The sequence below is a fragment of the Pan troglodytes genome, chromosome 5 (assembly GCF_028858775.2).
Source record: "Pan troglodytes isolate AG18354 chromosome 5, NHGRI_mPanTro3-v2.0_pri, whole genome shotgun sequence".
NCBI classification, from domain to species: Eukaryota; Metazoa; Chordata; class Mammalia; order Primates; family Hominidae; genus Pan; species Pan troglodytes.
In genome coordinates, this window is record NC_072403.2 from 32,500,316 (window position 1) to 32,524,833 (window position 24,518).

The 24,518-nt window shown below is 43.0% G+C and overlaps 1 protein-coding gene and 6 non-coding genes across 7 annotated transcripts; all 7 read left to right on the forward strand.

The window, feature by feature from the left end:
- The first annotated feature begins 2,216 nt into the window (after nt 1–2,216).
- TRNAR-ACG (transfer RNA arginine (anticodon ACG)) lies at nt 2,217–2,289 on the forward strand. Its single transcript has one exon. It is a non-coding gene; the product is annotated as a tRNA-Arg (tRNA).
- A 483-nt stretch (nt 2,290–2,772) lies between these two features.
- On the forward strand, nt 2,773–2,845 carry TRNAV-CAC (transfer RNA valine (anticodon CAC)). The gene has a single exon. It is a non-coding gene; the product is annotated as a tRNA-Val (tRNA).
- Nucleotides 2,846–3,081: 236 nt separating this feature from the next.
- Nucleotides 3,082–10,967, forward strand: HMGN4 (high mobility group nucleosomal binding domain 4). Its single transcript, XM_016955053.4, has 2 exons — nt 3,082–3,221; nt 9,125–10,967. Exon 2 carries the CDS (start codon nt 9,205–9,207, stop codon nt 9,475–9,477), a length of 273 nt encoding a protein of 90 aa, XP_016810542.1. The 5' UTR covers nt 3,082–3,221; nt 9,125–9,204; the 3' UTR covers nt 9,478–10,967.
- A 6,540-nt stretch (nt 10,968–17,507) lies between these two features.
- On the forward strand, nt 17,508–17,579 carry TRNAA-CGC (transfer RNA alanine (anticodon CGC)). Its single transcript has one exon. It is a non-coding gene; the product is annotated as a tRNA-Ala (tRNA).
- Nucleotides 17,580–18,125: 546 nt separating this feature from the next.
- Nucleotides 18,126–18,199, forward strand: TRNAI-AAU (transfer RNA isoleucine (anticodon AAU)). Its single transcript has one exon. It is a non-coding gene; the product is annotated as a tRNA-Ile (tRNA).
- A 1,077-nt stretch (nt 18,200–19,276) lies between these two features.
- On the forward strand, nt 19,277–19,348 carry TRNAP-AGG (transfer RNA proline (anticodon AGG)). Its single transcript has one exon. It is a non-coding gene; the product is annotated as a tRNA-Pro (tRNA).
- A 1,183-nt stretch (nt 19,349–20,531) lies between these two features.
- TRNAK-CUU (transfer RNA lysine (anticodon CUU)) lies at nt 20,532–20,604 on the forward strand. Its single transcript has one exon. It is a non-coding gene; the product is annotated as a tRNA-Lys (tRNA).
- Nucleotides 20,605–24,518: the final 3,914 nt, after the last annotated feature.

Below are 24,518 nucleotides of genomic sequence, written 5' to 3' on the forward strand. Positions count from 1 at the left end.
GCCCTACAACCCTACAGGTTTCAGACTTGCCAGTCCTCACCCTAGATATATATAGATATATATCTAGATGTATATATCTGGACTCTTTCTCCAATATATACTGAAGAAAAGACTGGAAGTTGAAACTGGAACTGTCAGAAAAGATGTAGAAAGATTTCCAAGAGCAAAGCGAAAGCATTTCTTTTTTTCTTTTTTTTTTTCTTTTTTTTTTGAGACAGAGTTTTGCTCTTATTGCCTGGGCTGGAGTGCAATGGGCGCGATCTCGGCTCACTGCAACCTCCGCCTCCCGGGTTCAAGTAATTCTCCTGCCTCAGCCTCCCGAGTAGCTGGGACCCACGCCGGGCTAATTTTTTGTATTTTTAGTAGAGACGGGGTTTTACCATGTTGGGCAGGCTGGTCTCGATTTCCTTACCTCGTGATCCGCCCACCTCGGCCTCCCAAAGCGCTGGGATTACAGGCGTGAGCCACCGCGCCCAGCTGAAAGTATTTATCGTAGTGAATATGGCTAAGAAATTTGAGGCACCCAAGGGAGGTCTTCAAAGCCTGCAAAACACAGATAAATTTTTATAGACAAACACTAAGGAGACTGAATGTGGACAGAGCCTACAGCCAGCTGGGTTAAAGCTCATTTTTAAGGTGCTAGGTGGGACCTGTGACTTCCAGGGATGCTCTAGCCTGACCAGCATGGAGAAACCCCGTCTCTACTAAAAATACAAAATTAGCGGGGCGTGGTGGCGCATGCCTGTAATCCCAGCTACTTGAGAGGCTGAGGCAGGAGAATCGCTTGAACCCGGGAGGCAGAGGTTGCGGTGAGCCGAGATCGTGCCATTGCACTCCAGCCTGGGCAATAAGAGCAAAATTCTGTCTCCAAAAAAAAAAAAAAAAAAGTTTTGGTAACCTATTTTAACATAATTAGTTTTCTTTTGAAATCTTACATATTTATCTTTTCTTTCGTGTATTTAAAAGTATTATTCTGAGATAGAGTCCAGAATCACCAAGCTGCCCTTGGGGTCCATAGTACAAAACCTAACGAGAAGATCCCTATGCTATTGCCTAGGGAGGAATCCATAACCTAGGTCTACCTTAATATTTATGCAGAAAGAGCAGAATATTTTTTGTAACGGCTGTTGAAACCTTATGAACTGAAAACAAATATTTTCTAATCTCAACGTGTATATTCTCAATATCAGGCAGTTTTACTTCTGTTTAGTAGACCTCAACTTATTTAAAATGCTCACCAGGCATGGGGATGATTTATTTTCAGAAATATGGACAAACTAAAACACACACATATGAGACGTCTGTTTGCTTTCAAAGTGAAAAAGTGAACATTCATATGTGTGTCCGGGTTGATGATGCTCCTTATAAAGCTGTCAAATTCTGAGATCAAGGCCCTGCAGTAGAAGCAGCATGCAGTGAGGAGGCCTAGCACAGTTTCGCTTAGTAAAATATTTGAAGAAAAAAAAAAAAAAAGACCCACAGAGAGACAAATAAAAACTCAGACCACGTCACCGTACAACGGCTTCCAGTTTCCTACAGAATACCAGCCAGAGTCCTTACAAGAGCCTGTAAAGCTGGCCAGAGTCCTTACAAGGGCCTATAAAGCTGGAGGTGGTCTCCCAGGATCTCCTATTCCTCTCCACTGAGCACCGGCCTCCTCAACATAACTCCCAAGCCTGCTTCCACCTCCAGGCCTTTTCCCTAGCGATTTTTCCCTGTTCCAGATCATTCATTTCCCCTGATATCAGCATTTATCCCTCATTCATCACTTTCACTGCTGGCCTTTCCTATCCTCTTTCCCTGTTTTATTATTATTTTTCTCCAATCGCTTATCACTATTATTTTGTTTATTTAATGCTTTATTATCCGCTTCCGCCACTGCCATGTAATCTTGAGGGCAAGGGTCTCTCATGTTTTCTTCACCGTTATCTGCAGTGCCTTGAACACTAATACTGGTTGAATGAACGAACGCATTAATGGAGCGGTGATATTGGGGCAGAGAGGATGCAGGGCTTGCTTTTCACCGCCATTTTTCAGCCGGCAGAGACAGACAGAGAAAGGAATGAAGGCCACGGGGCGTGTGCAGAAGTAGCTACCAGGGAGTCCATGCGCTGCGAGCCTGGACCAGCGGGCAAACGCGGCTTACAGGCCTTCACCCAGACATTACGGGTACAACCTAGTTTCTTATGAAATACCTCGCCCTTAAGGAACGCGTAGGGCCAGTGGCGCAATGGATAACGCGTCTGACTACGGATCAGAAGATTCCAGGTTCGACTCCTGGCTGGCTCGGTATAAGTAGGCTCATTTTACAACTTTCTGACTCCGCAGGAGTAAGGAAATTCCTGCAAGGTAAATTTGCCTGGAAGACTCAGAAGCAAGAGGGGCAGCTCCCGACAACATATGGGGTTATCATTTCTTTGAGGAGCATTCTGCCACTGACCACGTGGTAACGCCAACTACGTCAGAGAAACGCTCGCCCTACCCAAGTTGTGCCCAGCCTTGCCTGGCCATTTTGGCCGAAGAACGAAGGACCTTTCAGAGATTAAACTAAAGTCTCTATTGTGTTCTTCCCTATTCAGTCATTTGTAGAATAAATTCTATGGCTTCAGTTTGAACACTGGAGGGGCTGGGTCTGAGCTTTTCATTGGTTTTTCTGGTTTGCGAGGTCGGTACAGAGACGCACGCGCACATCAGCAAAACTCGCACTTGGAACGAAGAAACACGGAACTAGGCAGGAAGAACTATTTACTCTGAAAAATAAGTGCTTAGTGGGTTTCCGTAGTGTAGTGGTTATCACGTTCGCCTCACACGCGAAAGGTCCCCGGTTCGAAACCGGGCGGAAACACGTTTTTTTTTCCCTCATCTTACTACGAAATTCTTCCAGTGTTTATCTTTTAAAGACTTTTTCAGGCTGTCATAAATTTCCTGTCTTCTTGTCTTGCTAGATCGGGGCAGCAGTGCTTAGGGCGGGCCTCAGAGGCTCACACACGTATCGCCAGGGGGAGAACCAGCTCTCTCCGGCTTGGACTCGGGGCGGCTCCCCGCCTGCAGCCCCGGAAGCGCATCCTCACCTTCCCTCGCCTTCCTGTTCCTGGCGGAGCCGGGCTCCGCTAGTCTTCTCTGTCTTAGGGCTGGTGCTGGCCCTGCCCACGCCTAGGGCTCCGGCGCGTCACGGGCCTCAGCTGGGATTCCCGCGCCCCTCGGACGGCCACGAGACTCGGGTAAGTGCCTCACAGACTTTGTGCGCTACCCCGGAAAATGAGGGGCGTGGTGGGGGGGGTCCCGCCGCCCTCCGTATACTTAGGACCCTCCTGCCAGCTGGCCCCGGTCATGATTAGGGGCCTTGGGCCCCGTCAGCCCCGTCTGTCTTCCCGTCTCCAGAGTAATCGCAGCATCTCTCCTGAGCTCCGAGTGTGAATCCCTGGAAAAGCTGAATCCAGAGGTGGGGTCACAGAGAGCCGCAGGCCCGACCGGGATGAGAAGTCCTAATCGGCGCTCTAGGGGCGTTCTAAAAGAAGGAAGGAAGGGGATTTGAAAGGATTGCTCCCGCAGGGCTGTGGCCTTGAAGAGGTGGTGACTGGCAGGTTGGACTGACCTGCCGTGGGCTCTCCCTTCCTCCCCAATTTACCTTCGAGAAACCCTCGTTGAGGAGACACCCAAGGGCTGAGTCCTCCTCCACTTTGACCTTTTGCTATTCCATCACAAAGAAAAAATGGATCCCAAAGTTAAGAAATGGACCAGCACTTGTTTAGAATCAGGACTGGTGCCTTGGTGTTTGGCCTCTTACCTCTGCCACATGGCTTGCTTACAAGTTAATCGGATTAATCAAACGCTTTTATGAGAAAGTTTTGTTGTGTCACCTGGCAGCCTCTGGTGTTCCCTAAGAGGGATTTCTTTCTTAGATGTATTACTACTTTTTCTAGGGATTAGCCAAGCCTAGCCTCTCAGATCATATTGCTCCAGTTTCCCTCAAATGACTAATAAGAATGTGATGTGTTTGTTTTTGTTTGTTTGTTTTTGAGACGGAGTCTCACTCTGTCGTCCAGGCTAGGGTGCAATGGTGCGATCTCGCTCACTGCAACCTCCACCTCGATTCTTGTGCCTCAGGCTCCCGAGCAGCTGGGACTACAGGTGTGTAACACTACACCCGGATAATTTTTGTATTTTTAGTTAGAGACGGAGTTTCACCATATTGGCCAGGCTGGTCTCAAACTCCTGACCTCAAGTGATCCGCCCGCCTCGGCCTCCCAAAGTGCTGAGATTACAGGCATGAGCCACCGCGCCCAACCGAATGTGATATTTTTATGACCATGAGGAAAGAAGGGCTGCATTCTTTGGTGGGTCCGCAAAATTAAAAAAAAAAAAAAGAAAAAAGAAAAGAAAAGAAAGAAAAGGACAATGTTAATGAGCTGTTTTCTTTTTATCATTTTCTTAAACAGGCTGCTTGGGTAGACGTTGACTTGAAAGGTCCATTCTTTTGTCATCTTGCTGGTTCCCTTAACAAGACAACACCTTGGCTAGCAAGATAATATCTTGGTTAGCAAGACAATAAACTTGGGCATGTGCTCAACAGCAACCTGTCTAATACATTTTCATTTAAAATCCCCTCTGTACTACTCAGAAATATAAGCAAGTTATTATGGTGCCCAGAAAGGGGGCAAAGCTTCCAGGGTCCTAGGAGATGACAAGGATTTATCCTCTTCATATTTCTCCGATCCCAGTTAGCAGGAATACTTTAGCCTGGAAGGTGAGTGTGCCCCTAACCAACCTTTACAGATGGGTGACTGTTTGGGAGCTTATGGCTCACTCCTTCTCTTTAAAGCAGATGCATTCTGGCAAGCTGCAGCAGCAAACCTACCCTTTTAGACACCCTGCGTTTTCTCATCTTTCCTTTCTACCCCTGCATCTCCCAGTCTCTCTCACTTAACCTCCGTGGAAACTCATGCTGCGTCTCTAATACTTTGGAAGATGAAGAACAAACGCCCTGGAGAGTGACTGACACCATGTGACCTCTTGCTTCTGTAGCACACTGCATCTTGCCTGTGAATCTTTTTTTTTTTCTTTTTTTTTTTGAGACCGGGTCTTGCTCTGTCACCCAGGCTGGAGTGCAGTGGCACAATCTTGGCTCACTGCAACCTCCGCCTCCCGGGTTCAAGCAATTCTCCTGCCTCAGCATCCTTAGTAGCTGGGATTACAGGCACGCACCACCACCCATGGCTAATTTTGTATTTTTAGCAGAGATAGGGTTTCACCATGTTGGCCAGGCTGGTCTCGAACTTCTGACCACCTTAGCCTCCCAAAGTTCTGGGATTACAGGCGTGAGCCACCACGCCCTGCCTGAGTCACTAAATTCTTACACTGTTCCCTCCTATGTTAGTCCGCTAGGGCTGCCGAAACAAGGTACCACAGGCTGGGTGACTTAAACAACAAAAATTAATTTTCTTTGACTTCTGGAGGATAGAAGTCCAAGATCAAGATGTCGGCAGGTTTGGTTTCTTCTGAGGCCCCTCCTTGGCTTGCAGATGGCCACCTCCCACTACATCCTTAGATGTGTTCCTCTATGTTGTCTGTATCCTAATCTCCTCTTCCTACAAGTACACCAGTAATATTGAATTAGGGCCCACCCATAATACCCTATTTTGCTTTTTATTTCACTATTAGTTTTTTTTTTTAAGCTATTTTTGCCAGTTAATTTAAACATCATGATCTTCTTCTAATGATAAAAATGCAAGTCTTCATGCTAACAAAAGGATTGGAAGAAGGATGAAGCAGATGTTTCTTCTCCCCTACAGCAATCTGGTTAAATGAGGAGTTAAATTGAGAGCTTTCATGAGAATTTCAGTCCAGTTCTGTGCAATGAAGACGAGTGATTCAAAACTTTCACTAACTTGCTCTGTTGTTTGTAATATAATGTTATTGGAAGAGTTATTTTAACAAAGGGGAACTGTTATATTTCTAAAACTTTTAAAATTGTTGCCATGTCTTGGGAAAATAACTTCAGTATCTGTCTTGATAATTTCTTGCCCTGATGATACCATTGAAAGTCATTTCTCTATGTTTCCAAAAGTTGTACAATTACTAGTAAGATTTATCTGCCAGTTAATAATTTTTCTTTTCTTCCACATGCTTGAAGGAGTATTTGTAATGACTTTTATATTTTATCATTAACATTATTTTTTTGAACTCTTAAAATGCGTATTTTTTTTACATTAATAGACTTCCTTTTTTCAGAGCAATTTTTGGTTTACAGAAAATTGAGCAGAAGATACAGAGAGTTCCCACATACTTCCTTTCCCCCACCTCAGTTTCTCCTAAGTTATTAACAACTTGCACTGGTGTGGTACATTTGTTACAAATGATGAACTAATATTGATAGCTTATTATTAACTAAAATATATAGTTTACATCAGGGTTCACTCACTGTATGAAGTTCTGTGGGTTTTGTCAAGTGCATAACATCTACCATTTTATAATATATGCCATTACAGTAGCATACAAAAGAGTTTCATTTACCTAAAAATCTCTTCTGCGCCACCTCAAATAATTTCTTCTAAGTTAAAACCACTGTGTGGTGAGAGCTCCTTCCTTTTCCAACCTCCTTGTCCTTTATGGAAATGGTAAGAGCTTTTACCCATCTCTCTGGTCCCTTTTCATTATGTGTGTATCTGTCTCCTACATTTGTAAGGTCTCTAGAGAGTCAGTGACCTGGTCTCCTAATCAGCTTCCTAAAGGTGAGTTTCAAGAATTAAATCCGTATTTATATACTCAGATACAGCATCCAGGCAGTGGCCTATTTTTCCTGATTTTATTTTGTCACCTGCTGTATTTTGGCCTTTGACATGTGGAGATCATGGCCCCCCTACTTCGGATGGACTTCAATGGATCTAACTCGAAGAAGACTGAACCCAGGAAAAGAGACTGTGTTAGCATTCTCACACCAGGAAATGGGCTGAGAAACAATTTTGGAGTGAGATGGAAGGAGAATGGTATGGAGTATCTATTCTTAGGGAAATGTGTGCTAGGCCAAAAGCTCACTTTTTGGTTAAACACTCTCATTCTCTGATAACATAAAGGCCTCTAAAAATATATGCAGAATATTTGGGGTAACCTTATTATTCATTGCCCAAGTTAGGTCACCTTTCAAAGTAAAAGGGAACATTATGAATAATTATACTAGGGCAACAGGTATAAATCAAGTCACCCTACCATTAGACCAAGTGATTTTCAGTGGTTGCTTCATTGTAAGAGTAACTCCTTTTGTTTCCTAAAAATTGTTAAAATGATTCCTTAATGTTGCATTTGAAATAAAGGGAAAAAGACAAAAATTAGCAATAAATTCATGTAATGTCTAGGCAAGGATTTCTTCAGAAGAGAGCAGGTCAGGTGTAGTTAGATCAGTAGAACTGTATGTCTCAGTGGCACCATTACCTTTTTTTTTTTTTTTTGAGGCAGAGTCTCACTCTGTCCCCCAGGCTGGAGTGCAGTGGCACAATCTCGGCTCACTGCAACCTCCGCCTCCCAGGTTCAAGCAATTCTCAGGTGGATCACCTGATGTCAGGAGTTCGACACTAGCCTGGCCAACACGGTGAAACCCTGTCTCTAGTAAAAATACAAAAATTGGCTGGGTATGGTGGCGTGCGCCTGTAATCCCAGCTACCCAGGAGGCTGAGGCAGGAGAATTGCTTGAACCCGGGAGGCAGAGGTTGCAGTGAGCCGAGATTGCACCACTGCACTCCAGCCTGGGTGACAGAACGAGACTCTGAGACTCGATCTCAAAAAAAAAAAAAAAAAAAACTGGAGCAATTTGGAGACAAGATTAAAAAAATAATAATAACATTGTAGAATGGTGGCCACTCACAAGGTTACAGAATTTCCCAGTAAATGTTTTCAAGGGTGGGGCAGAAGGTATGATAGACAAAAGCTTTAAAAAAGTCACACAGTGCCCATGAATGCCAGCCCTAGGCCTAAGTCCTAATTACTCAAACTCAAACTATTTTCCATTTCCTACCTGTGTGGCTCTCAATCTGTGCTCTGGGCTACCCACATTTTTTAGTACTTTTATTAATTCTTGAGCAGACACATACAATTTTTCTGTGTAAGACATAGGTAATACTCCAGCCATGTGCTTCCCCTACAGTTTAAAGAAGAGAATGCAACCTCCCCCATCTCTGGACTAACCTACATGCCTTCTCCAACTACATCCCTTTCCCAACTCCCAAGAGATGACCACTGTCCAATTTTTATTTATCCCTTTTTTTTTAAGTTTTACTATATGTTTGTGGCCTCAACATGTCATAGTTTTACATGTGTAAATGGATCTATAGTGTACATATTCTTCTGCAACTTGCTATTTTTCTTCGGCATTATATTCTTGAGATTCATCCTCGTTTTTGAACCTACCTGTAATCTATTTGTTTCTGCTGCTGAATGGTATTCCCTTTTATAGATACTACCAAAATATATGTATCCCTTCTACTATTGAAGGACATTTGGGTGATTTACAGGTTTTTGAAATTACAGTGTTGCTAGAAACATTCTTGTGGAGATCTCCTGTCCACACCTCCAAGAATCCCTCTAAGTAAACACCTAGAAGTAAAATTGCTTTACACAATACCACTGTTTGCAGAGTGCTTTACAAATAACCACTGTTTCCAAAAGCAAATACACTAATTGGCACACACACACAGCAGTACATAAGGGTTTTGATTGCTCCATATCAGCTGAGCCCTTGATATTGTCAGACAACTTGGTTTTCCTCAATTTGATAGATATGAAATGTTATATCCTATGCTTTTAATATGTACTTCTTATATATTTTTAGGTGCTTATTCCTCACTCATGCTTCCAAGAAGTACCTGTTAACATTTTTTGCCATAGTTTTAAAATTTTCATTTTGTCCTTTCCTCATGGATCTATAGGAATGCTTTATGTATTCAGGATTCTAACATTTTGTCTATTATATATGTTACATATATCTTGCCAAGCTGGTACTTATTGTTTTACTTTTATTATGCTATCTTTTTTGATATACACGAATTATTAACAACATAGTCAATTTGATTTTTAACGTTTACATTGGTCAGTCTTTCCCTTTATGGTTTACACTTTTTGTGTCTTGTTAAAGACATCTTTCCAGGAGCAGCGTGAGGAGGACAGAAGCACCCAACAGGACTGCTCAAGCCACCTGCGAACACTGCTGCTACCATGCCCAAGAGAAAGGCAAAAGGAGATGCTAAAGGTGATAAAGCAAAGGTGAAGGATGAGCCACAGAGGAGATCAGCTCGGTTGTCTGCTAAACCAGCTCCTCCAAAACCAGAGCCCAGGCCTAAAAAGGCCTCTGCAAAGAAGGGAGAGAAGCTTCCCAAAGGGAGAAAGGGGAAAGCAGATGCTGGAAAGGATGGGAACAACCCTGCAAAAAACCGAGATGCCTCTACACTCCAGTCCCAGAAAGCGGAAGGCACTGGGGATGCCAAGTGAAATGTACATTTTTGATAGCTCTGTACTTATAGTGACTCTACTGTTTGAAATACTATTTTTTTAAATCAAGTTTTATAAAAGTGTAGAATTTTGGCTTTTTTAAGTTATGTTGTTAGCACACAGGACACTTCCTTGTTGTCTTTTGTGGAAAGGGCAAGTACCACTAATAGGGTGTATCTCAGAAACTGAATTGAAATAAGGGAAAATAGGATTTTCTGTCCTGGTTTTTGAAGATTGTTCTTGATTCCCTTGATTCCCAGGAGAGATTCTCTGACATTCACGTGTCAGCCACTTTGGCACGGAAGCCTTACAGTGTGGGGTACCAAAACTTCGTGTCTCCTCTTTCCCTGATGCCATCAGCATAGACTTGATTTCCTTAAACCGAGAGTTTTGATGTGGCCTTGGCCACATCAAACTCAACTGTGTTAAGTAACAAAAGTACCTAAAATCAACTGTGTTAGGTAACAAAACTCAGGCTTTCTGTTGCTGACATCGAGATGGTGTCACTTAAAAGAGCCAAGATTCCTGTTTTCAGTTTGTGGATTCATCCTGCTGGTTTTACTTTAGTCCCTCCATGTCAAAGTGGGCCTGTGAAAAGCTCATACATGCCTCATGTGAAGTGTCCACCCTCTCTGAAAATCTTTCTTGTTCAAAACAGCAGCGACATATGTTGTTAACTTTTACAGTGACTTTTGGAGGAGGGGAGTTTGGAAATTGTAAAATGTTATAGATTGTTGCCTATTTCCTGCTGAAAGTAAATGTTTTTAAAAAGTATCATATAAAGCTGAATACAAATTGGTTTGGGGGGAGATCCTTTCCTACCCAAAGTCATAAATATATTCTTTACTGCCTTGTGGAAATTTTATAGTTTTGCCTTTCACATTTGTCTTTAGTCTGTCCTGAACTGATTTTTGTGAAAATTATGAGTTAGAAATTCAACTTAACATTTTTCATATTCGAAGTGGTTGTCTCTGCACTATTTACTGAAAAGTTCATCCTTTCCCCAGTGATTTGTAACACTGCCTCTTTCATAAATTAAATTTTTGTGTACGTGTGTGGGTCTTTTGATGGTTTCTATTCTGACTGACATCAATTTGTCTAATCTTGTAGCAGTACAGTACAGTCCTGATTATTGCAAGTTTAGGAAAAGGTCTGATAAAAACCAAGATGCCTCCACATTTTGTCATAATTGTAACCAATTTCACCTCTGTCTCCAGTATCACCACAAAATTGTTCTTCCTTGGAGTGTCTTGGCTATTCTTAGCCAACTGTTCCTCCATATTACTTCTAGAATTAGACCAACAATTTATAAATCAAACAAACCCAAGAGCATTGAAATTTTGATTGGATTTGTATTGAATTTATAGATTAATCTGGTAAACCATGTCATCTTTACAATGTTGTCTTCCAATACATGAATATGGTACAGCTCTTCATTTACTTAGGCCTTTGAAATATCTTTCAATAAAGTTTATAATTTTCTCCATAAAGGTCTTCTTGTTAATATTTCCTAGGGACTTTATGCTTTTTAACACTACTTCGTATGGTATATTTTTAGTTACCACATTTTCTGTTTTTAGCTAATGTTGATTTCGATTTTTGTATCCAGCAGCCTTGCTACCTCTCATTCTTGTATCTGCATATTCTTGTGGGTTTGTTTGTTTTTTTACATAGACAACCATATATTCTGTGTATACAAACAATTTTGTTTCTTCTTAGTCCTTATTATACCTGTAATTTCTTTTTCAAATGGTCAGCGTAGTCTAGGTGTTGGCGTCTGCTTTTTTTTTTCTTTTTTTTCCCAGACAGAGTCTCACTCTGTCTTCCAGACTGGAGTGCAGTGGTGTGATCTTGGCTCACTGCAACTTCCACCTCCCGGGTTCAAACGATTCTTCTGCCTCAGCCTCCGAGTACCTGGGACTACGGGCGCGCGCCACCACACCCGGCCAATGTTTGTATTTTTAGTAGAGACGGAGTTTCACCATGTTGGCCATGCTGGTCTCGAACTCCTGACCTCAGGTGATCCACCCGCCTCAGCCTCTCAAAGTGCTGGGATTACAGACGTGCGCCACCACGCCCGGCCGTGTCTCTGCATTTTTTTTTTTTTTTTTTTGAAATGGAGTCTCACTCTGTTACCCAGGCTAGAGTGCAGTGGCGCAATCTCTGCTCACTGCAACATCCGCCCCCGATTCTCCTGCCTCAGCCTCCCGAGTAGCTGGTATTACAGGCACCTACCACCAGGCCCGGCTAATTTTATTATTATTATTATTTTGCATTTTTAGAAGAGACGGGGTTTTGCCATATTGGCCAGGCTGGTCTCAACCTCCTGGCCTCAAGTGATCAGCCCGCCTCGGCCTCCCAAAGTGCTGGGATTACAGGCATGAGCCACCATGCCTGGTGCCATTAGAGTTTCGAGCAAAGAAATGGCACAATCTAAGGTGTTTTATATATGTGTGTGTGAGTATGGCTGCTGCATGAGCAATAGACTGTAAGCTGTCACAGCAATCTAGGCAAAACATGTTGATGATTTGGACCTGGTATGGAACGGTGAAGAGGTCTGAGAGAGTTGGCAGTAAATAATGCCAAGCTTGGATGATTGCTTAGCCTTTCTGAGCCACAATCTCCTCAGTAACAAAGCAAGAACTATTATCTATTTTGCAAGGTTTTGAAAAGAATTAGAGATACTTTATGGAAATGACTAGTAGTGCAATTTACCTCATTAGCATATTGATGCATAAAGCTCTGTTGAAGATTTGAAAAAAAGATTCATATTTCCCAGAATCTTACATCGCCACTGAAAAACAAGGAAAAAAGACAATTCGATTACTCCACAAAACTGAGACCCAGGCCACTCCATATGGAGCCCTTACTAAAACCAGTAAGTAGCATATATAGTAAAACTGGAATTACATAATAGCATTTTTTTCCATTGTAATAGTGAATTGCTGGCATTTCTACTTTGTCATGCCGTATTACCATCCTTCATCTGCTCAACTATTCCCAATCCATTTTATTTGATAAACAGCAAACATTTATCTGCACTTTATGCCTGACAACAGATTAGGATCAAAGATAAAAGAAATATTCCCTGTTCTCAGCTCAAAGTTGAATGAGAGCCGGGTGCAGTGGCTCACACCTGTAATCCCAGCACTTTGGGAGGCCAAGGCGGGCAGATCATTTGAGGTCAAGAGTTTGAGACCAGCCTGACCAACATAGTGAAACCCTGTCTCCTACTAAAAATACCAAAATATTAGCCAGGCGTGGTGGCGCATCCCTGCAGTCCCAGCTACTCAGGAGGCTGAGGCAGGAGAATCGCTTGAACCGGGGAGGCGGAGGTTGCAGAGAGCCGAGATGGCGCCACTGCACTCCAGCCTGGGCGACAGAGTGAAACTCCATCTCAAAAAAAAAAAAAAAGTTGAATGGGATAGAGAGATAGGTCGCCATACAGTAGTGTGCTCTCTGTTATAACACAGCAAGAGACCCAAACCCTGATGCCAGGGCATGAAGGGGCCTTAGGGAGGACTTCCTGGAGTATGTTGACATATGACCAGCAAAATGAAAACAGAAAGGAGCTGGTCAAGCAAGGAGTGGGGAAAAGGCTTCCAGTAAGAATAATAACATTTACGAAGATGTTAAGAGAATATGGATAGTGCATATAGATGTGCATAGTAGTTGTTTACTTTTATTCTTTCTCACCCCTCTTGCTGTCATCTTAGGTGCATAGTAGATGTTCAATAAACTATTGTTGGATCAAAAAATTAAGATGAATAACCAAATTATATCAGGTTTCTGACTATAATAAAAGAGAATTATTAAGTGTTGTTGCCAAACTGTGTGCCCAGTGATTTACATGAAAAATTTTATTTCGAAAACCCTATGAGCTGAGTAGTATTGTTCTCATTTAACTTTACATTTAGACAAACATAAATTTAGACATATATCAGCCTGGGTGATCTAGAGTTTTTTTTGTTTGCTTGTTTGTTTTTTTGAGACGGAGTTTCACTCTTGTCGCCCAGGCTGGAGTGCATTAGCGCGATCTCAGCTCACTGCAACCTCCGCCTCCCGGGTTCAAGTGATTCTCTTGTCTCACCCTGCCGAGTGGCTGGAATTACAGGCGCCTGCCACCATGTCTGGCTAATCTTTTGTATTTGTTTTAGTCGAGACAGGGTTTCACCATTTTTGCCAGGCTGGTCTCGAACTCCTGACCTCGTGATCCACCCGCCTCGGCCTCCCAAAGTGCTGGGATTACAGGCGTGAGCCACCACGCCCGGCCTAGAGTTTTTAATAACCAAATTTCTGACCCTCACATCTGAGGCACTGAGCATGGAAGAGTTGGGAAGAAGAGGAAGGGAAACTTATTTTTCTGTATCTGTCCTTGCACCACTACCTTCTTTTCTCAATAGTTGTTGTGTTACAGAAAAAGGGTCCCGATCCAGACCCCAAGGGAGGGTTCTTGGCTCTCCCGCAAGAAAGAATTCAGGGCGAGTCCGCAGTGCAAAGTAAAAGCAGGTTTATTAAGAAAGTTAAGTAGTGAAAGTACAGCTACTCCATAGACAGAGTAGGGTGTTCCTGAAACGCGGAGGAAAGCGTCCACCCTAGATACATACTTGTAAGTATGGGGAGATGTGCTCTGCTACAAGGGTCTGTGATAAAGGATTAATTTTCTTATATTTTGTAAGAATCGATATTATCTTTAAAGCAAAATTTGGAATGCCTTTGTTCTCCAGATATGGGGACATCTAGACACTCCCAAGTCTGGGTCTGTTTAGTAAACATTATTAATTTGTTCCCTTAACCATAAACATCTAGAGACTAGGAATGCCTGACTTTCTGGGAATGCAGCCCAGCAAAAGTCCCGGCCTCGTTTTCCTAGCCCTCACTCAAAATGGAGTCGCTCTGGTTCGAATGCCTCTCACAGAAATCCCGCTAAAATGTACCTCCCTCGGTTGCGGTGAGCCGTGATCGTGCCACTGCACTCCAGCCTGGGAGATAGAGTGAGAACTCCGTCTCAAAAAAAAAAAATACCTCCTTCTTCTCTCAAAACTCTCCAATGGCTTCCACCCTGGGTCATCAACATGGCCGGGAAGAGCCCTACTCCGGATACCCGAGGGCGCGGCCCCAGCGCCGCGACGCCCCGCCCCTCTGGCTGCTCCGCTCTGGGATGCACTTCCGACGCCCTCTAGGCTTGGGAGTTCCGCGCCTCTCGGTGTCGCCTGGGGGGCCTGCTCCGGTTGGCGCACTGATTCCCAGTTGGGTAGGGGAGGCTTGACTGAGCTCCCACCCGGAATTTCACCTTAGACCTTTAAAGACCTTGCTCCGGCCTCCCGCGCCAGCGCTTACACCTAGTCCTCTTTAGTGGAGTTCCGGCGGAAGGGGATGGCGGGCACCAGACGGTGGTCTCCTCCCAGACGGCGAATTTCCGCGGCTTCTTCATCTTTTAGCTCCCAGGGAGCCCTCTGGCCCCAGCATGAAGCCCATGGAGCCCTTTTCAAAATTGTATTTTTAAAAGCTTTTAAAAAATACACAGGATTTTAAAGAAAGCCAATTGTACTACAAAACAGTTTTCAAACGATTAAAATAATTTCATAGAGTAATGTGTGCTTCTCATTAATGCATTAAATATTAAACATCAAGACCCGTCTTATGACTGCTGTAATTTTCAAACAGTTGTCTTGGGTATTTGTAACAACTGTATTGTGATACAAAAATATGTGATTTTTCTTTTCTTTTTTTTTAGACAGAGACTCCCTCTGTCGCCTAGGCTGGAGTGCAGTGGCGTGGTCTCTGCTCACTGCAAGCTCCGCCTCCCGGGTTCACGCCATTCTCCTGCCTCAGCCTCCCGAGTAGCTGGGACTACAGGTGCCCGCCACCAATTTTGTTTTTGTATTTTTAGTAGAGACGGGGTTTCACCGTATTAGCCAGGATGGTCTTGATCTCCTGACCTGGTGATCCGCCCGCCTCGGCCTCCCAAAGTGCTGGAATTACAGGCATGAGCCACCACCCCTGGCCAAAAATATGTGATTTTTCTTGATGACAGAGTCGTAGTTACTTCTCTTTCAATTGTGGTTTGTTACCTGTATTAGTAAGTGAAAGATATGTTAAATTTCAGTTAGAATAGACTAGAATCAGAAATAATCAGAATGCAGTGTGTGTGTTAAGAGTAAGGAATAGTTCATGCAACTTTTGTTTCTGTTACGTATGTATGACTGAATTACGATGTAAACTAAACTAAATTGTAGGTCACCACCAAAAAAATGAAAGCTACTGCCACTAGGCCCAAGTTCTGGGTGAAGAACCACGTCTGTTTACCTGGGCAACCCCATGGATCAGGAAAGCAGGGGATCAGAAAGGAGCACGCTAATGGAGAAAAGAGGGAGCCTGTGCATTTTTGTTGCTTTTCAAGAAAGAGTTTAACCTTTAACAACTTGTAGCCATTGTTATTGCAACTTTTACTCCTATTGCAGATGAAAAGCTTTGTGCGCTGTGGCTCCCTTTCCAAAAGGCCCATCTATTTTCTAAACAGCTCCTAGGTTATGAGACCTATGGTCAGCTCAAGAGTCCTTCATTTATTCGGGGATATCAGCCTGTGACTTGACCTTAACCTTCCTCTCTCTAACTGCAGTAACCTCTCCCGCCTTGTCCATAGTTTCCCTTCCGCTGTCTCAGTTACCCCCTTCAACCGTGGTCCAAAAATATTAAATGAAAATTCCAGAAATAAAAAATTCATAAGTTTCAAATAACTCCCCTTTCTCAGTAGCGTCATGAAATCTCCCACCCGCCCGAGGATCATCCCTTTGTCCAGACTATCCACGCGGTATGCGCTCCCCACATCTTAGTCACTTAGTATTCATCCTGGTTATCAGATCGAAAAAACATAGTATACTATGGTACTATCCGAGGTTTCAGGCATTCACTGTGTGTCTTGGAACATATCTCCTGCTGATAAGGAAAGAATACTGTACGTATTGGGTTAAAAATGAAGAAATGGAAATAAAAAAGGAGAAATACAGCGACACTTGAACAGGGACTTGAAACCTGGTTCCTCAGATTAAAAGTCCATGGCCATACTGACTGAGCTACCAAGCTTCATACAAAATGTCCAAACTACATCAATCCTGGTTTATTAATCTATGTATCTGACCTAGAAGGTGATTTTAGAAGGTTCAGCTGCGATTTTAATAAGGACCTGGTAATTTAGAAATTCTTGCTAATAACAGCACAGAAGCTCAGCCATAACGAGGGTCCGTTTTAAGACCGAGGTCTAACCATATTACAAATCCATACTAACATCCCCCCAAAATTCTATCTATCTATCTATCTATCTATCTATCTATCATCTATCTATCTATCTACCTACCTACCCATCTACCTATCTTTCTACACGCATATATATGTATTCATATAATCCAGTCCAGTCAAGGACTAACAGAATGCTCGCCTTCAGTTCCTAGGCTTCCCAGATAAATATCTCAAATCCTCTCTCTAAACTTGGGCCCAAACAAAACATTTTCAAAAGTAACCCGATCTGACGCTGGTGCACGTAAAGGGGAGTAATTGAATCACCTTTTCGGCGACGGACTTAGGGAAGCTGTTGTGAGACGAAAGATAGAGAAAACTGATTTAGCAGTTCTTGGTTTCACCTGCCTTGGTTTTCCTTAAAAAAGGAAAAATAAATTAAAGAAGTTTGTAAAGAAGCGTCCTCACTCTCCTTTTTCTTGTCAGATTTCCAGGTAGTTATCAATAGTTCTATCCCTGGGTCAGTAGGTTAAGTATTTGACAAGCGTGTCTGATGGCTGGAAGGTTTTCCACACTTTGAAAACTGATGGATGCTGCCCCATTAACCATTTCAGGATTTTGTTCGACAAATAAAAGAGAATTTAGTTTCAGCAGTCCGCAAATCTTAGAATTTTGGGGACAGAGATGGGGACGGGGACAGATATGGGAGGACGGAGACGGCGGGGCGGTGGGGTGGTAGCAGAAATCTTTCACAAACAACTAGGGAGAGCTACAAAGAATGGCTTCTTAGGGTAGGGGATGTAGCTCAGTGGTAGAGCGCATGCTTCGCATGTATGAGGTCCCGGGTTCGATCCCCGGCATCTCCAAGTTATTTTGTCCTATCTGCCCAATACTATTAGAAACTATATTTCAAAATGTCAAATAATTATGTTTTGTATCCTCCACTTCTTTAACTTTTTATGGGTTTCTTTTAGCCACTGTATGTAGAATTGTATATGGAGCACGGGGAACAAGATTGCTTTGAAGTGTTTTGAACTGTCTATGTGAAACAAATGGAATTGAGAACACAGAAAAACATGCCCAATGGGGAGATGACAGAAGAGGAGCAACCTGGAAAGTTGCCCGGAACCCATTAATGAGCCCTATTTGTGGTATATGGTTTGCCTTTAAGGCAGAAATAATCTTGGCTTGAGAACATGGAAAGGGGAGGGAAGACGGGCTATTGTTAGTCCTGTGAGTCATAGGATGATAAAAATAGGACAAATATCGGGAGAAGGATGAATCTCAGCTCAGCACGGGCGAATTTGGCTGCTCTAGTGCACCGGTCTCCCGTAGGGGAATAACAAAAAGAAAACATTCCGAAACACTGATGAAATTCTTGATACAGTTTTTAAAACTTTTCAGAGGCAGGTGGCCGGTTAGCTCAGTTGGTTAGAGCGTGGTGCTAATAACGCCAAGGTCGCGGGTTCGATCCCCGTACGGGCCAACTTTGTTTTCTTCCATCACGTAACTTACGGCCAAAGAGAAGGAAAAATCAATTGTCTGAGGACTGTTACTACAAGAAAGACCGTGCTAACCTTTATAACTAACACTTTGCCAGAAGTCCAAACCTTTGTAGCAAGTCCAGAGGTCCTGTTTTCTTAAGTCATGGTGCTCAAAATGTTTGCTCATGAGAAGCAGAAAAGCAGTAGGATAGTTTAGGAGTTAGATTTAAATTCAATAGAGGGCAAAACAGTGTCACCAATTTGTTTAGTGCCCCAACACTGTCCTTGAAATAGTCTGAAAACAGATAAATCTTCAGATAATGAAATGTGGGGCAAGTGTGAGAAGGCAGTGTTCATTATCTCTGATTGCCCAATTAAGGATCCCTACTTGGGAAGATCAACACTCACACATCAAGACAGAAATTCCATTCCGAGAGAAACATTTTCTTGTTACTTTGATTTCCCAAGAAAGGACTATGCCCCTTTCCAAAATCTACTTTTTTCACATCAGCAACCTGGACCCGTTGGTCCAGGTTGGCCAACGCCAGGAATAACTGCTCAGTCCACATCTTGATGTTAAATATCCCCTGTTCCTTGTACAACTAATGCTCTCTGTTTATTTACGACCTCACAGCTGTATAGCCTGTTGAGTGATTTTTCACGTGTTTTACTATTTTCTGTGGAAAATGCTGATCGCAACTCACGAGCTCCACGTGGGCTTTGTTAGCCCCACACCTGTGGGTGAGCTCTAGCGCTTGTCAAAAACGAAACTTACTGGGCCTCGCCTCCAGAGACTTTGACTCAGATTTGAGAAGGAACCCAGATTTCTGCGTTTTAAACAAACGCCACAGCTGTTTCTCAGAAAGGATGTGTCAAGAGCCCTTTGAGATAACAGTCCTTAGGATTGGATTGAGGGAAAATTCGGAGAAATTCTGAGAGCCTCATTGACCTGATAATTTTTTTTAACAAAATTAATTAAAGGTATTATCAATTATAGTTGCATATAGCTACACGTACATTTAAAAAAAAAAAGAAATTTGGTAAATATTTAACGCATCTAAAATAATAAATGCTCAGGCGGCTCGTTGGTCTAGGGGTATGATTCTCGCTTAGGGTGCGAGAGGTCCCGGGTTCAAATCCCGGACGAGCCCTAGTTTTGTCCCTTGCTTCTGAATCTGGCTGCTTTCGCCCAACCTTAGTATATAAGTTAAAACTTGCCAGTTAGAAGCGCCGATAATTGTGGCATCGATATGCGTTAGAAACCAACAAGTGAGTTGCGATCTCTAGTTAAGGACTTTTTTTTTTTTTTTTTTTGCTTCTCTTTAGTCCGCGCTACAGACTTTTGCAAAGGCAAACGTTTCCGGATCTTCTAGAAGTTCCGACTCCACGATTGTGTTCATGTGAAATATGTTAGAAATAAAATGGTCACATCTTAATTCAATGCTATTTATTATTGATTCATTACATCAAAGAATGGATTTAAACGGGAAGATCAAGAGTCAAGGTGTTAGGAACCTTTGAGTTATTTAGACTTTCCTCGTTGCTACAGCGTCAAGTACTACCCTGTCACACAGATCACGGTTCTGCTTTCTTCTGAGAAGGAGCATTTTTTCTCTCCTCCTGGAGCGTACCATTGGTATACTCATTAAGTAGTTTTTTTTTTTAATCTGTTGTGCTGAATCTACTTTTGCGGTTGGCGGTAAACACAACATACAAAAATCACTGCATCCTATATTGTAGTGGTTGTCAGATACTTCATATTAAAATATAATTGCAACCCTGCCCCCTTTTCTACGTGTGCCTTGATTATGAAGGACAACAAATGAGCAAACATACGGGTCCCGCAAAGGTGGGAGAACACCGCAGACATTTTCTTGAGGGCCATATAGCTTGGCAGGAGGGGCAAGAATTGATGGGTTATGAGAACAAGAGAGGAACGCCTCACTGGGCCACAGAGAGGGTCCAGGAAATTGTTTGGGCTCGAGGACCTAAGGTCCTTGGGACTATGCTTGGAGCCACATTGGTAACCGGGTCTGGAGTTTTGGGAGTGCCAGTGCAGGGGTCACTCTGGTAAGCATCCAATGACACTGACTTTTAGGTCCTGGAAACATTTTGCGGCCTATCAACACAAATTGGTGAGAATGGGGAAAAGAGGGAAAATGTAGAGAAAGTGACTGGAATGCATGCTAATGATTCAGGTTACGTTTACGTCCTTTGAGTTTCATTTCATCTTACCTATAAAACCAACATAGACATTGAAATCTAGAATCCTAATCATACAAAAGAAATTATGTATTCTCTTAGTGTATTGGGGGAAGAGCTACACCTGTGTGAGCCCGGCTAGCTCAGTCGGTAGAGCATGAGACTCTTAATCTCAGGGTCGTGGGTTCGAGCCCCACGTTGGGCGCTCTGGTTTTCAATCCTAAAATGTTTTCAGGTTTCTCATTGCGGTCCAAAAAAAGGGCATTATTAAAGCTCATCACTCTGGAAGAAGGGAATTGTGTGATCATCGTGACCATTTTAGCCTTACTGACTTGACTGACGCATTCCAGCCTTCTCTGAAATTCTAGCTGAACTTAGTCTCAGTGCTCCCTGGTGTGGATACACTTCTCTGGCCTAGAGGTTTTGTAAAACCAGATATACTTAAACATAGGTTATGTAAGTCGTCGGTAGGGCATGAGCTCTTGTATATTTAACAAGTTCCTGGGCTGATTCTAAAGCACAAATCCCAGCAAAAAAGGTTTAGGAGGCAGGAAGGACCCATGACCATCAGTTAAAAAAGCATACCGCACACCTCTTCGTTGATTTCAAAAGCCCAATTAGCCACATACCTTCCTCTCACTTCACTAACATAGTTCTCATCTCTTCAGGTCTCAGGACAATATAAAGAAAATGCTCTAGCTCAGGTGTCCAAGACTGGCTGTACATGTGAATCACCTGAGGCACTTCTAAAATTTTAGATTCCTGGGCTCACAGGATCTGAATCTCCAGTGGTTTAGAAGCCATTGTTTCATAAGGTCATTTTTAAATTTTATGATACATATAGCAAGTTGGCTGCCTACTCAGTCTAGAATTCCACAGGAAATCAATGCCTTATGGAAAACATCATCTTTCTATAATAGGTGTAAGGTATTAGCTTTTTGGGTTGAGAAACTTGATGTTACATGTTTTCCTGCCATTCCCAGTGGCTGCAGCAGTATGAGAGAAGAATGGCGGGGAGGAAGTCAAAAAGATATGGAGCCTTCTGGGCTTGTAAGGACTTCAGATTTAACTGAGAGATGGGAAGTCTGTGAAGATTCTGAGCAGAAGAGTAACAGAATCTAACTTACCTTTTAAGAAGATAATTCTAACTGCTGTGTTGCGAAAAGACCTTAAGGGCACAATGATAGAAACAAGAAAACCAATTAAGAGGCTCCTGGTAACAAAAAGTATTAAGAAAGATCAGAGTGCTAACAGGGGAAGAGGAGAAGTGGGTCTATCTGGAAGGCTGAATCAGTAAGATTTCCTGGTAGATTTGAATGGGAGCGAGAAGAATAGTCAAGGATAACTTTAAGGTCAGAACACCAACCTTATACATCGATACCAATGAATAAAGTGTTAAGTGGCCCAGTGTATTTTTTAAAAATTGCCCTCAAACTTGGAAAGACTGAATTCACATGAAATGTTCTCTACTATATAATCAGAGCAAAAGGGGTTCAATGACAACAAGAGTTATATCACTGTGAAGACTTGATATATCAGGTCTGCAGCCCACATCATCTGTAAGGAGCCCCAGAATATGGATATTGCATTAAAAGAATGCTCACCTCTGAGCACACTGGAGACACAGTGACAAATTACCACTGTCTGTCTTCTGCCATCCAACCCTTCCTTTCTTCTTCTTCTTCTTTTTTTTTTTGTAGATCTCCCTATGTTGCCCAGCCTGGTCTCAAATCCCCGGCTCAAGGAATCCTCCCCCCTCGTCCTCCCAAAATGCTGGGATTACAGGCATAAGGCACCACAGGCCCTTTTTTCTTTACTCAGTAACCTAAATATTATCAGTAATTTATCACTTGCTCCATGTGATATGTTATATCCCGTTTTAAAATGATTCCATATTTTATCTACTTAGATAAATAGCACTTACAGTTGGGCACAGGAAATCAGCAGTATTAAACTGGACGGGGCCAGTCACAGTGGTTCACGCTTGTAATCCCAGCACTTTGGGAAGCCGAGCTGAGTGGATCACTTGAGCTCAGGAGTTCGAGACCAGCCTGGCCAACATGGCAAAACCCCATCTCTACCAAAAATACAAAAATTAGTTGGATGTGGTGGTGCTCACGTCAAGTTCCAGCTACTGGGGAGGCTGAGGAGGGAGGATCGCTTGAACCGAGGTGTTGGAGGTTACAGTGAGCCATGATTGCACCACTACACTCCAGCCTGGGTGACAGAGCAAGACCCTGTCTCTAAATAAATAAACTAACTAACTAACTAACTAACTAACTAGATGGACTCCCTAGGATTTGGGTGTATTGTTAGTATACACACCATGAAACTGAGAATTATGAGTTAACAAAAAATGGATGAATTTGACCACAGTAACTTTTCTTGAGTACACTGAGACTTGACTGTTCTCTAAGTCTACTTTATAAAAGATACAGTGTCTTTCAAAACAATTGACAAACACATTTTTATTAAGCACCTTTTCATTGCTGGACATTTAATAAAAATATGAAGATGATATAGTCCCTGCCTTCAAGAAAGTTGCCATCAAGACTACTTTCAGTGATCGTTTCTATGCTTTGTTACTAGAGAAGGTTCTCTGAATGTATAGAGCACTGCAAGAAAAAATAAATAAAAAAGAAAATTGCCATATACCTACTGGGTGAATGTGACTGATTTAACAAAAATTACATCCACAGCTATATTTTAATTGTCTGGCAATAGGAAATGAAGATGCAGCCAGGTGCAATGGCTCATGCCTGTAATTCTAGCACTTTAGGAGGTCAAGGCAGGAGGACTGCTTGAGGCTGGGAGTTCAAGACCAGCCTAGGCAACATAACGAGACCCTGTCTCTATATTTAAAAAAAAAAAATTCTTTTTCAATAAATACAAAAATTAGCTGCGTGTGGTGGTGCACACCTGTAGTCCCAGCTACTTGGGAGGCTGAGGTGGGAGGATCACTTGAGCTCGGGAGGTTGAGGCTGCAGTGAGCTGTGACGGAGCCACTACACTCCAACCTGGGTGACAGAGCAAGACCCTGTCTCAAAAAAATTAAATAGGCCGGGCGCAGTGGCTCACGCTTGTAATCCCAGCACTTTGGGAGGCCTAGGCGGGCGGATCACGAGGTCAGGAGATCGAGACCATCCTGGCTAACACGGTGAAACCCCGTCTCTACTAAAAATACAAAAAAATTAGCCAGGCGTGGTGGCGGGCGCCTGTAGTCCCAGCTACTCGGTGGCTGAGGCAGGAGAATGGCGTGAACCCGGGAGGCGGAGCTTGCAGTGAGCCGAGATTGCGCCACTGCACTCCCGCCTGGGCGACAGAGCGACACTCCGCCTCAAAAAAAAAAAAAAAAAAAAAAAAAAAAATTAAATAAAAAAGGATAAAGCATTGTGCATTGCTTTATGCTTCTGTAAATAATTCTAGGGTTTGAGTGCTAGAAATAGCATCAAAAAATGTTAGTGGGGCCAGGCGTGGTGGCTCATGCCTGTAATCCCAGCACTTTAGGAGGCCGAAGCGGGTGGATCACCTGAGGTCAGGAGTTCGAGACTAACCTGGCCAACATAGTGAAACCCCATCTCTACTAAAAATACAAAAATTAGCAGGGTGAGGTGGTGGGTGCCTGTAATCCCAGTTACTTGGGAAACTAAGGCAGGAGAATCATTTGAACCCAGGAGGCAGAAGTTGCAGTTAGCCGAGATCGTGCCACTGCACTTTAGCCTGAACAACAAGAGCGAAACTCTGTCAAAAAAAAAAAAAAAAAATTAGCCTGCCGGGCATGATGGCTCATGCCTGTAATCCCAGCACTTTGAGAGGCTAAGGCAGGTGTATCACCTGAGGTCAGGAGTTCAAGACCAACATAGCAAAACCTCATCTGTACCAAAAATACAAAAATTAACTGGGTTCGGTGGCTCGCACCTCTAATCCTAGCTACTTGGGAGGCTGAGGCACAAGAATCGCTTGAACCCAGGAGGCAGAGGTTGCAGGGAGCCGAAATCGCACCACTGCACTCCAGCCTGGGTGACAGAGTGAGACTCCGTCTCAAAAAAAAAAAGTTAGCCTTGTATGGATACATGATTTTAAATATCAACTTAAAAGCAATCTAAAATGAAAATTGAA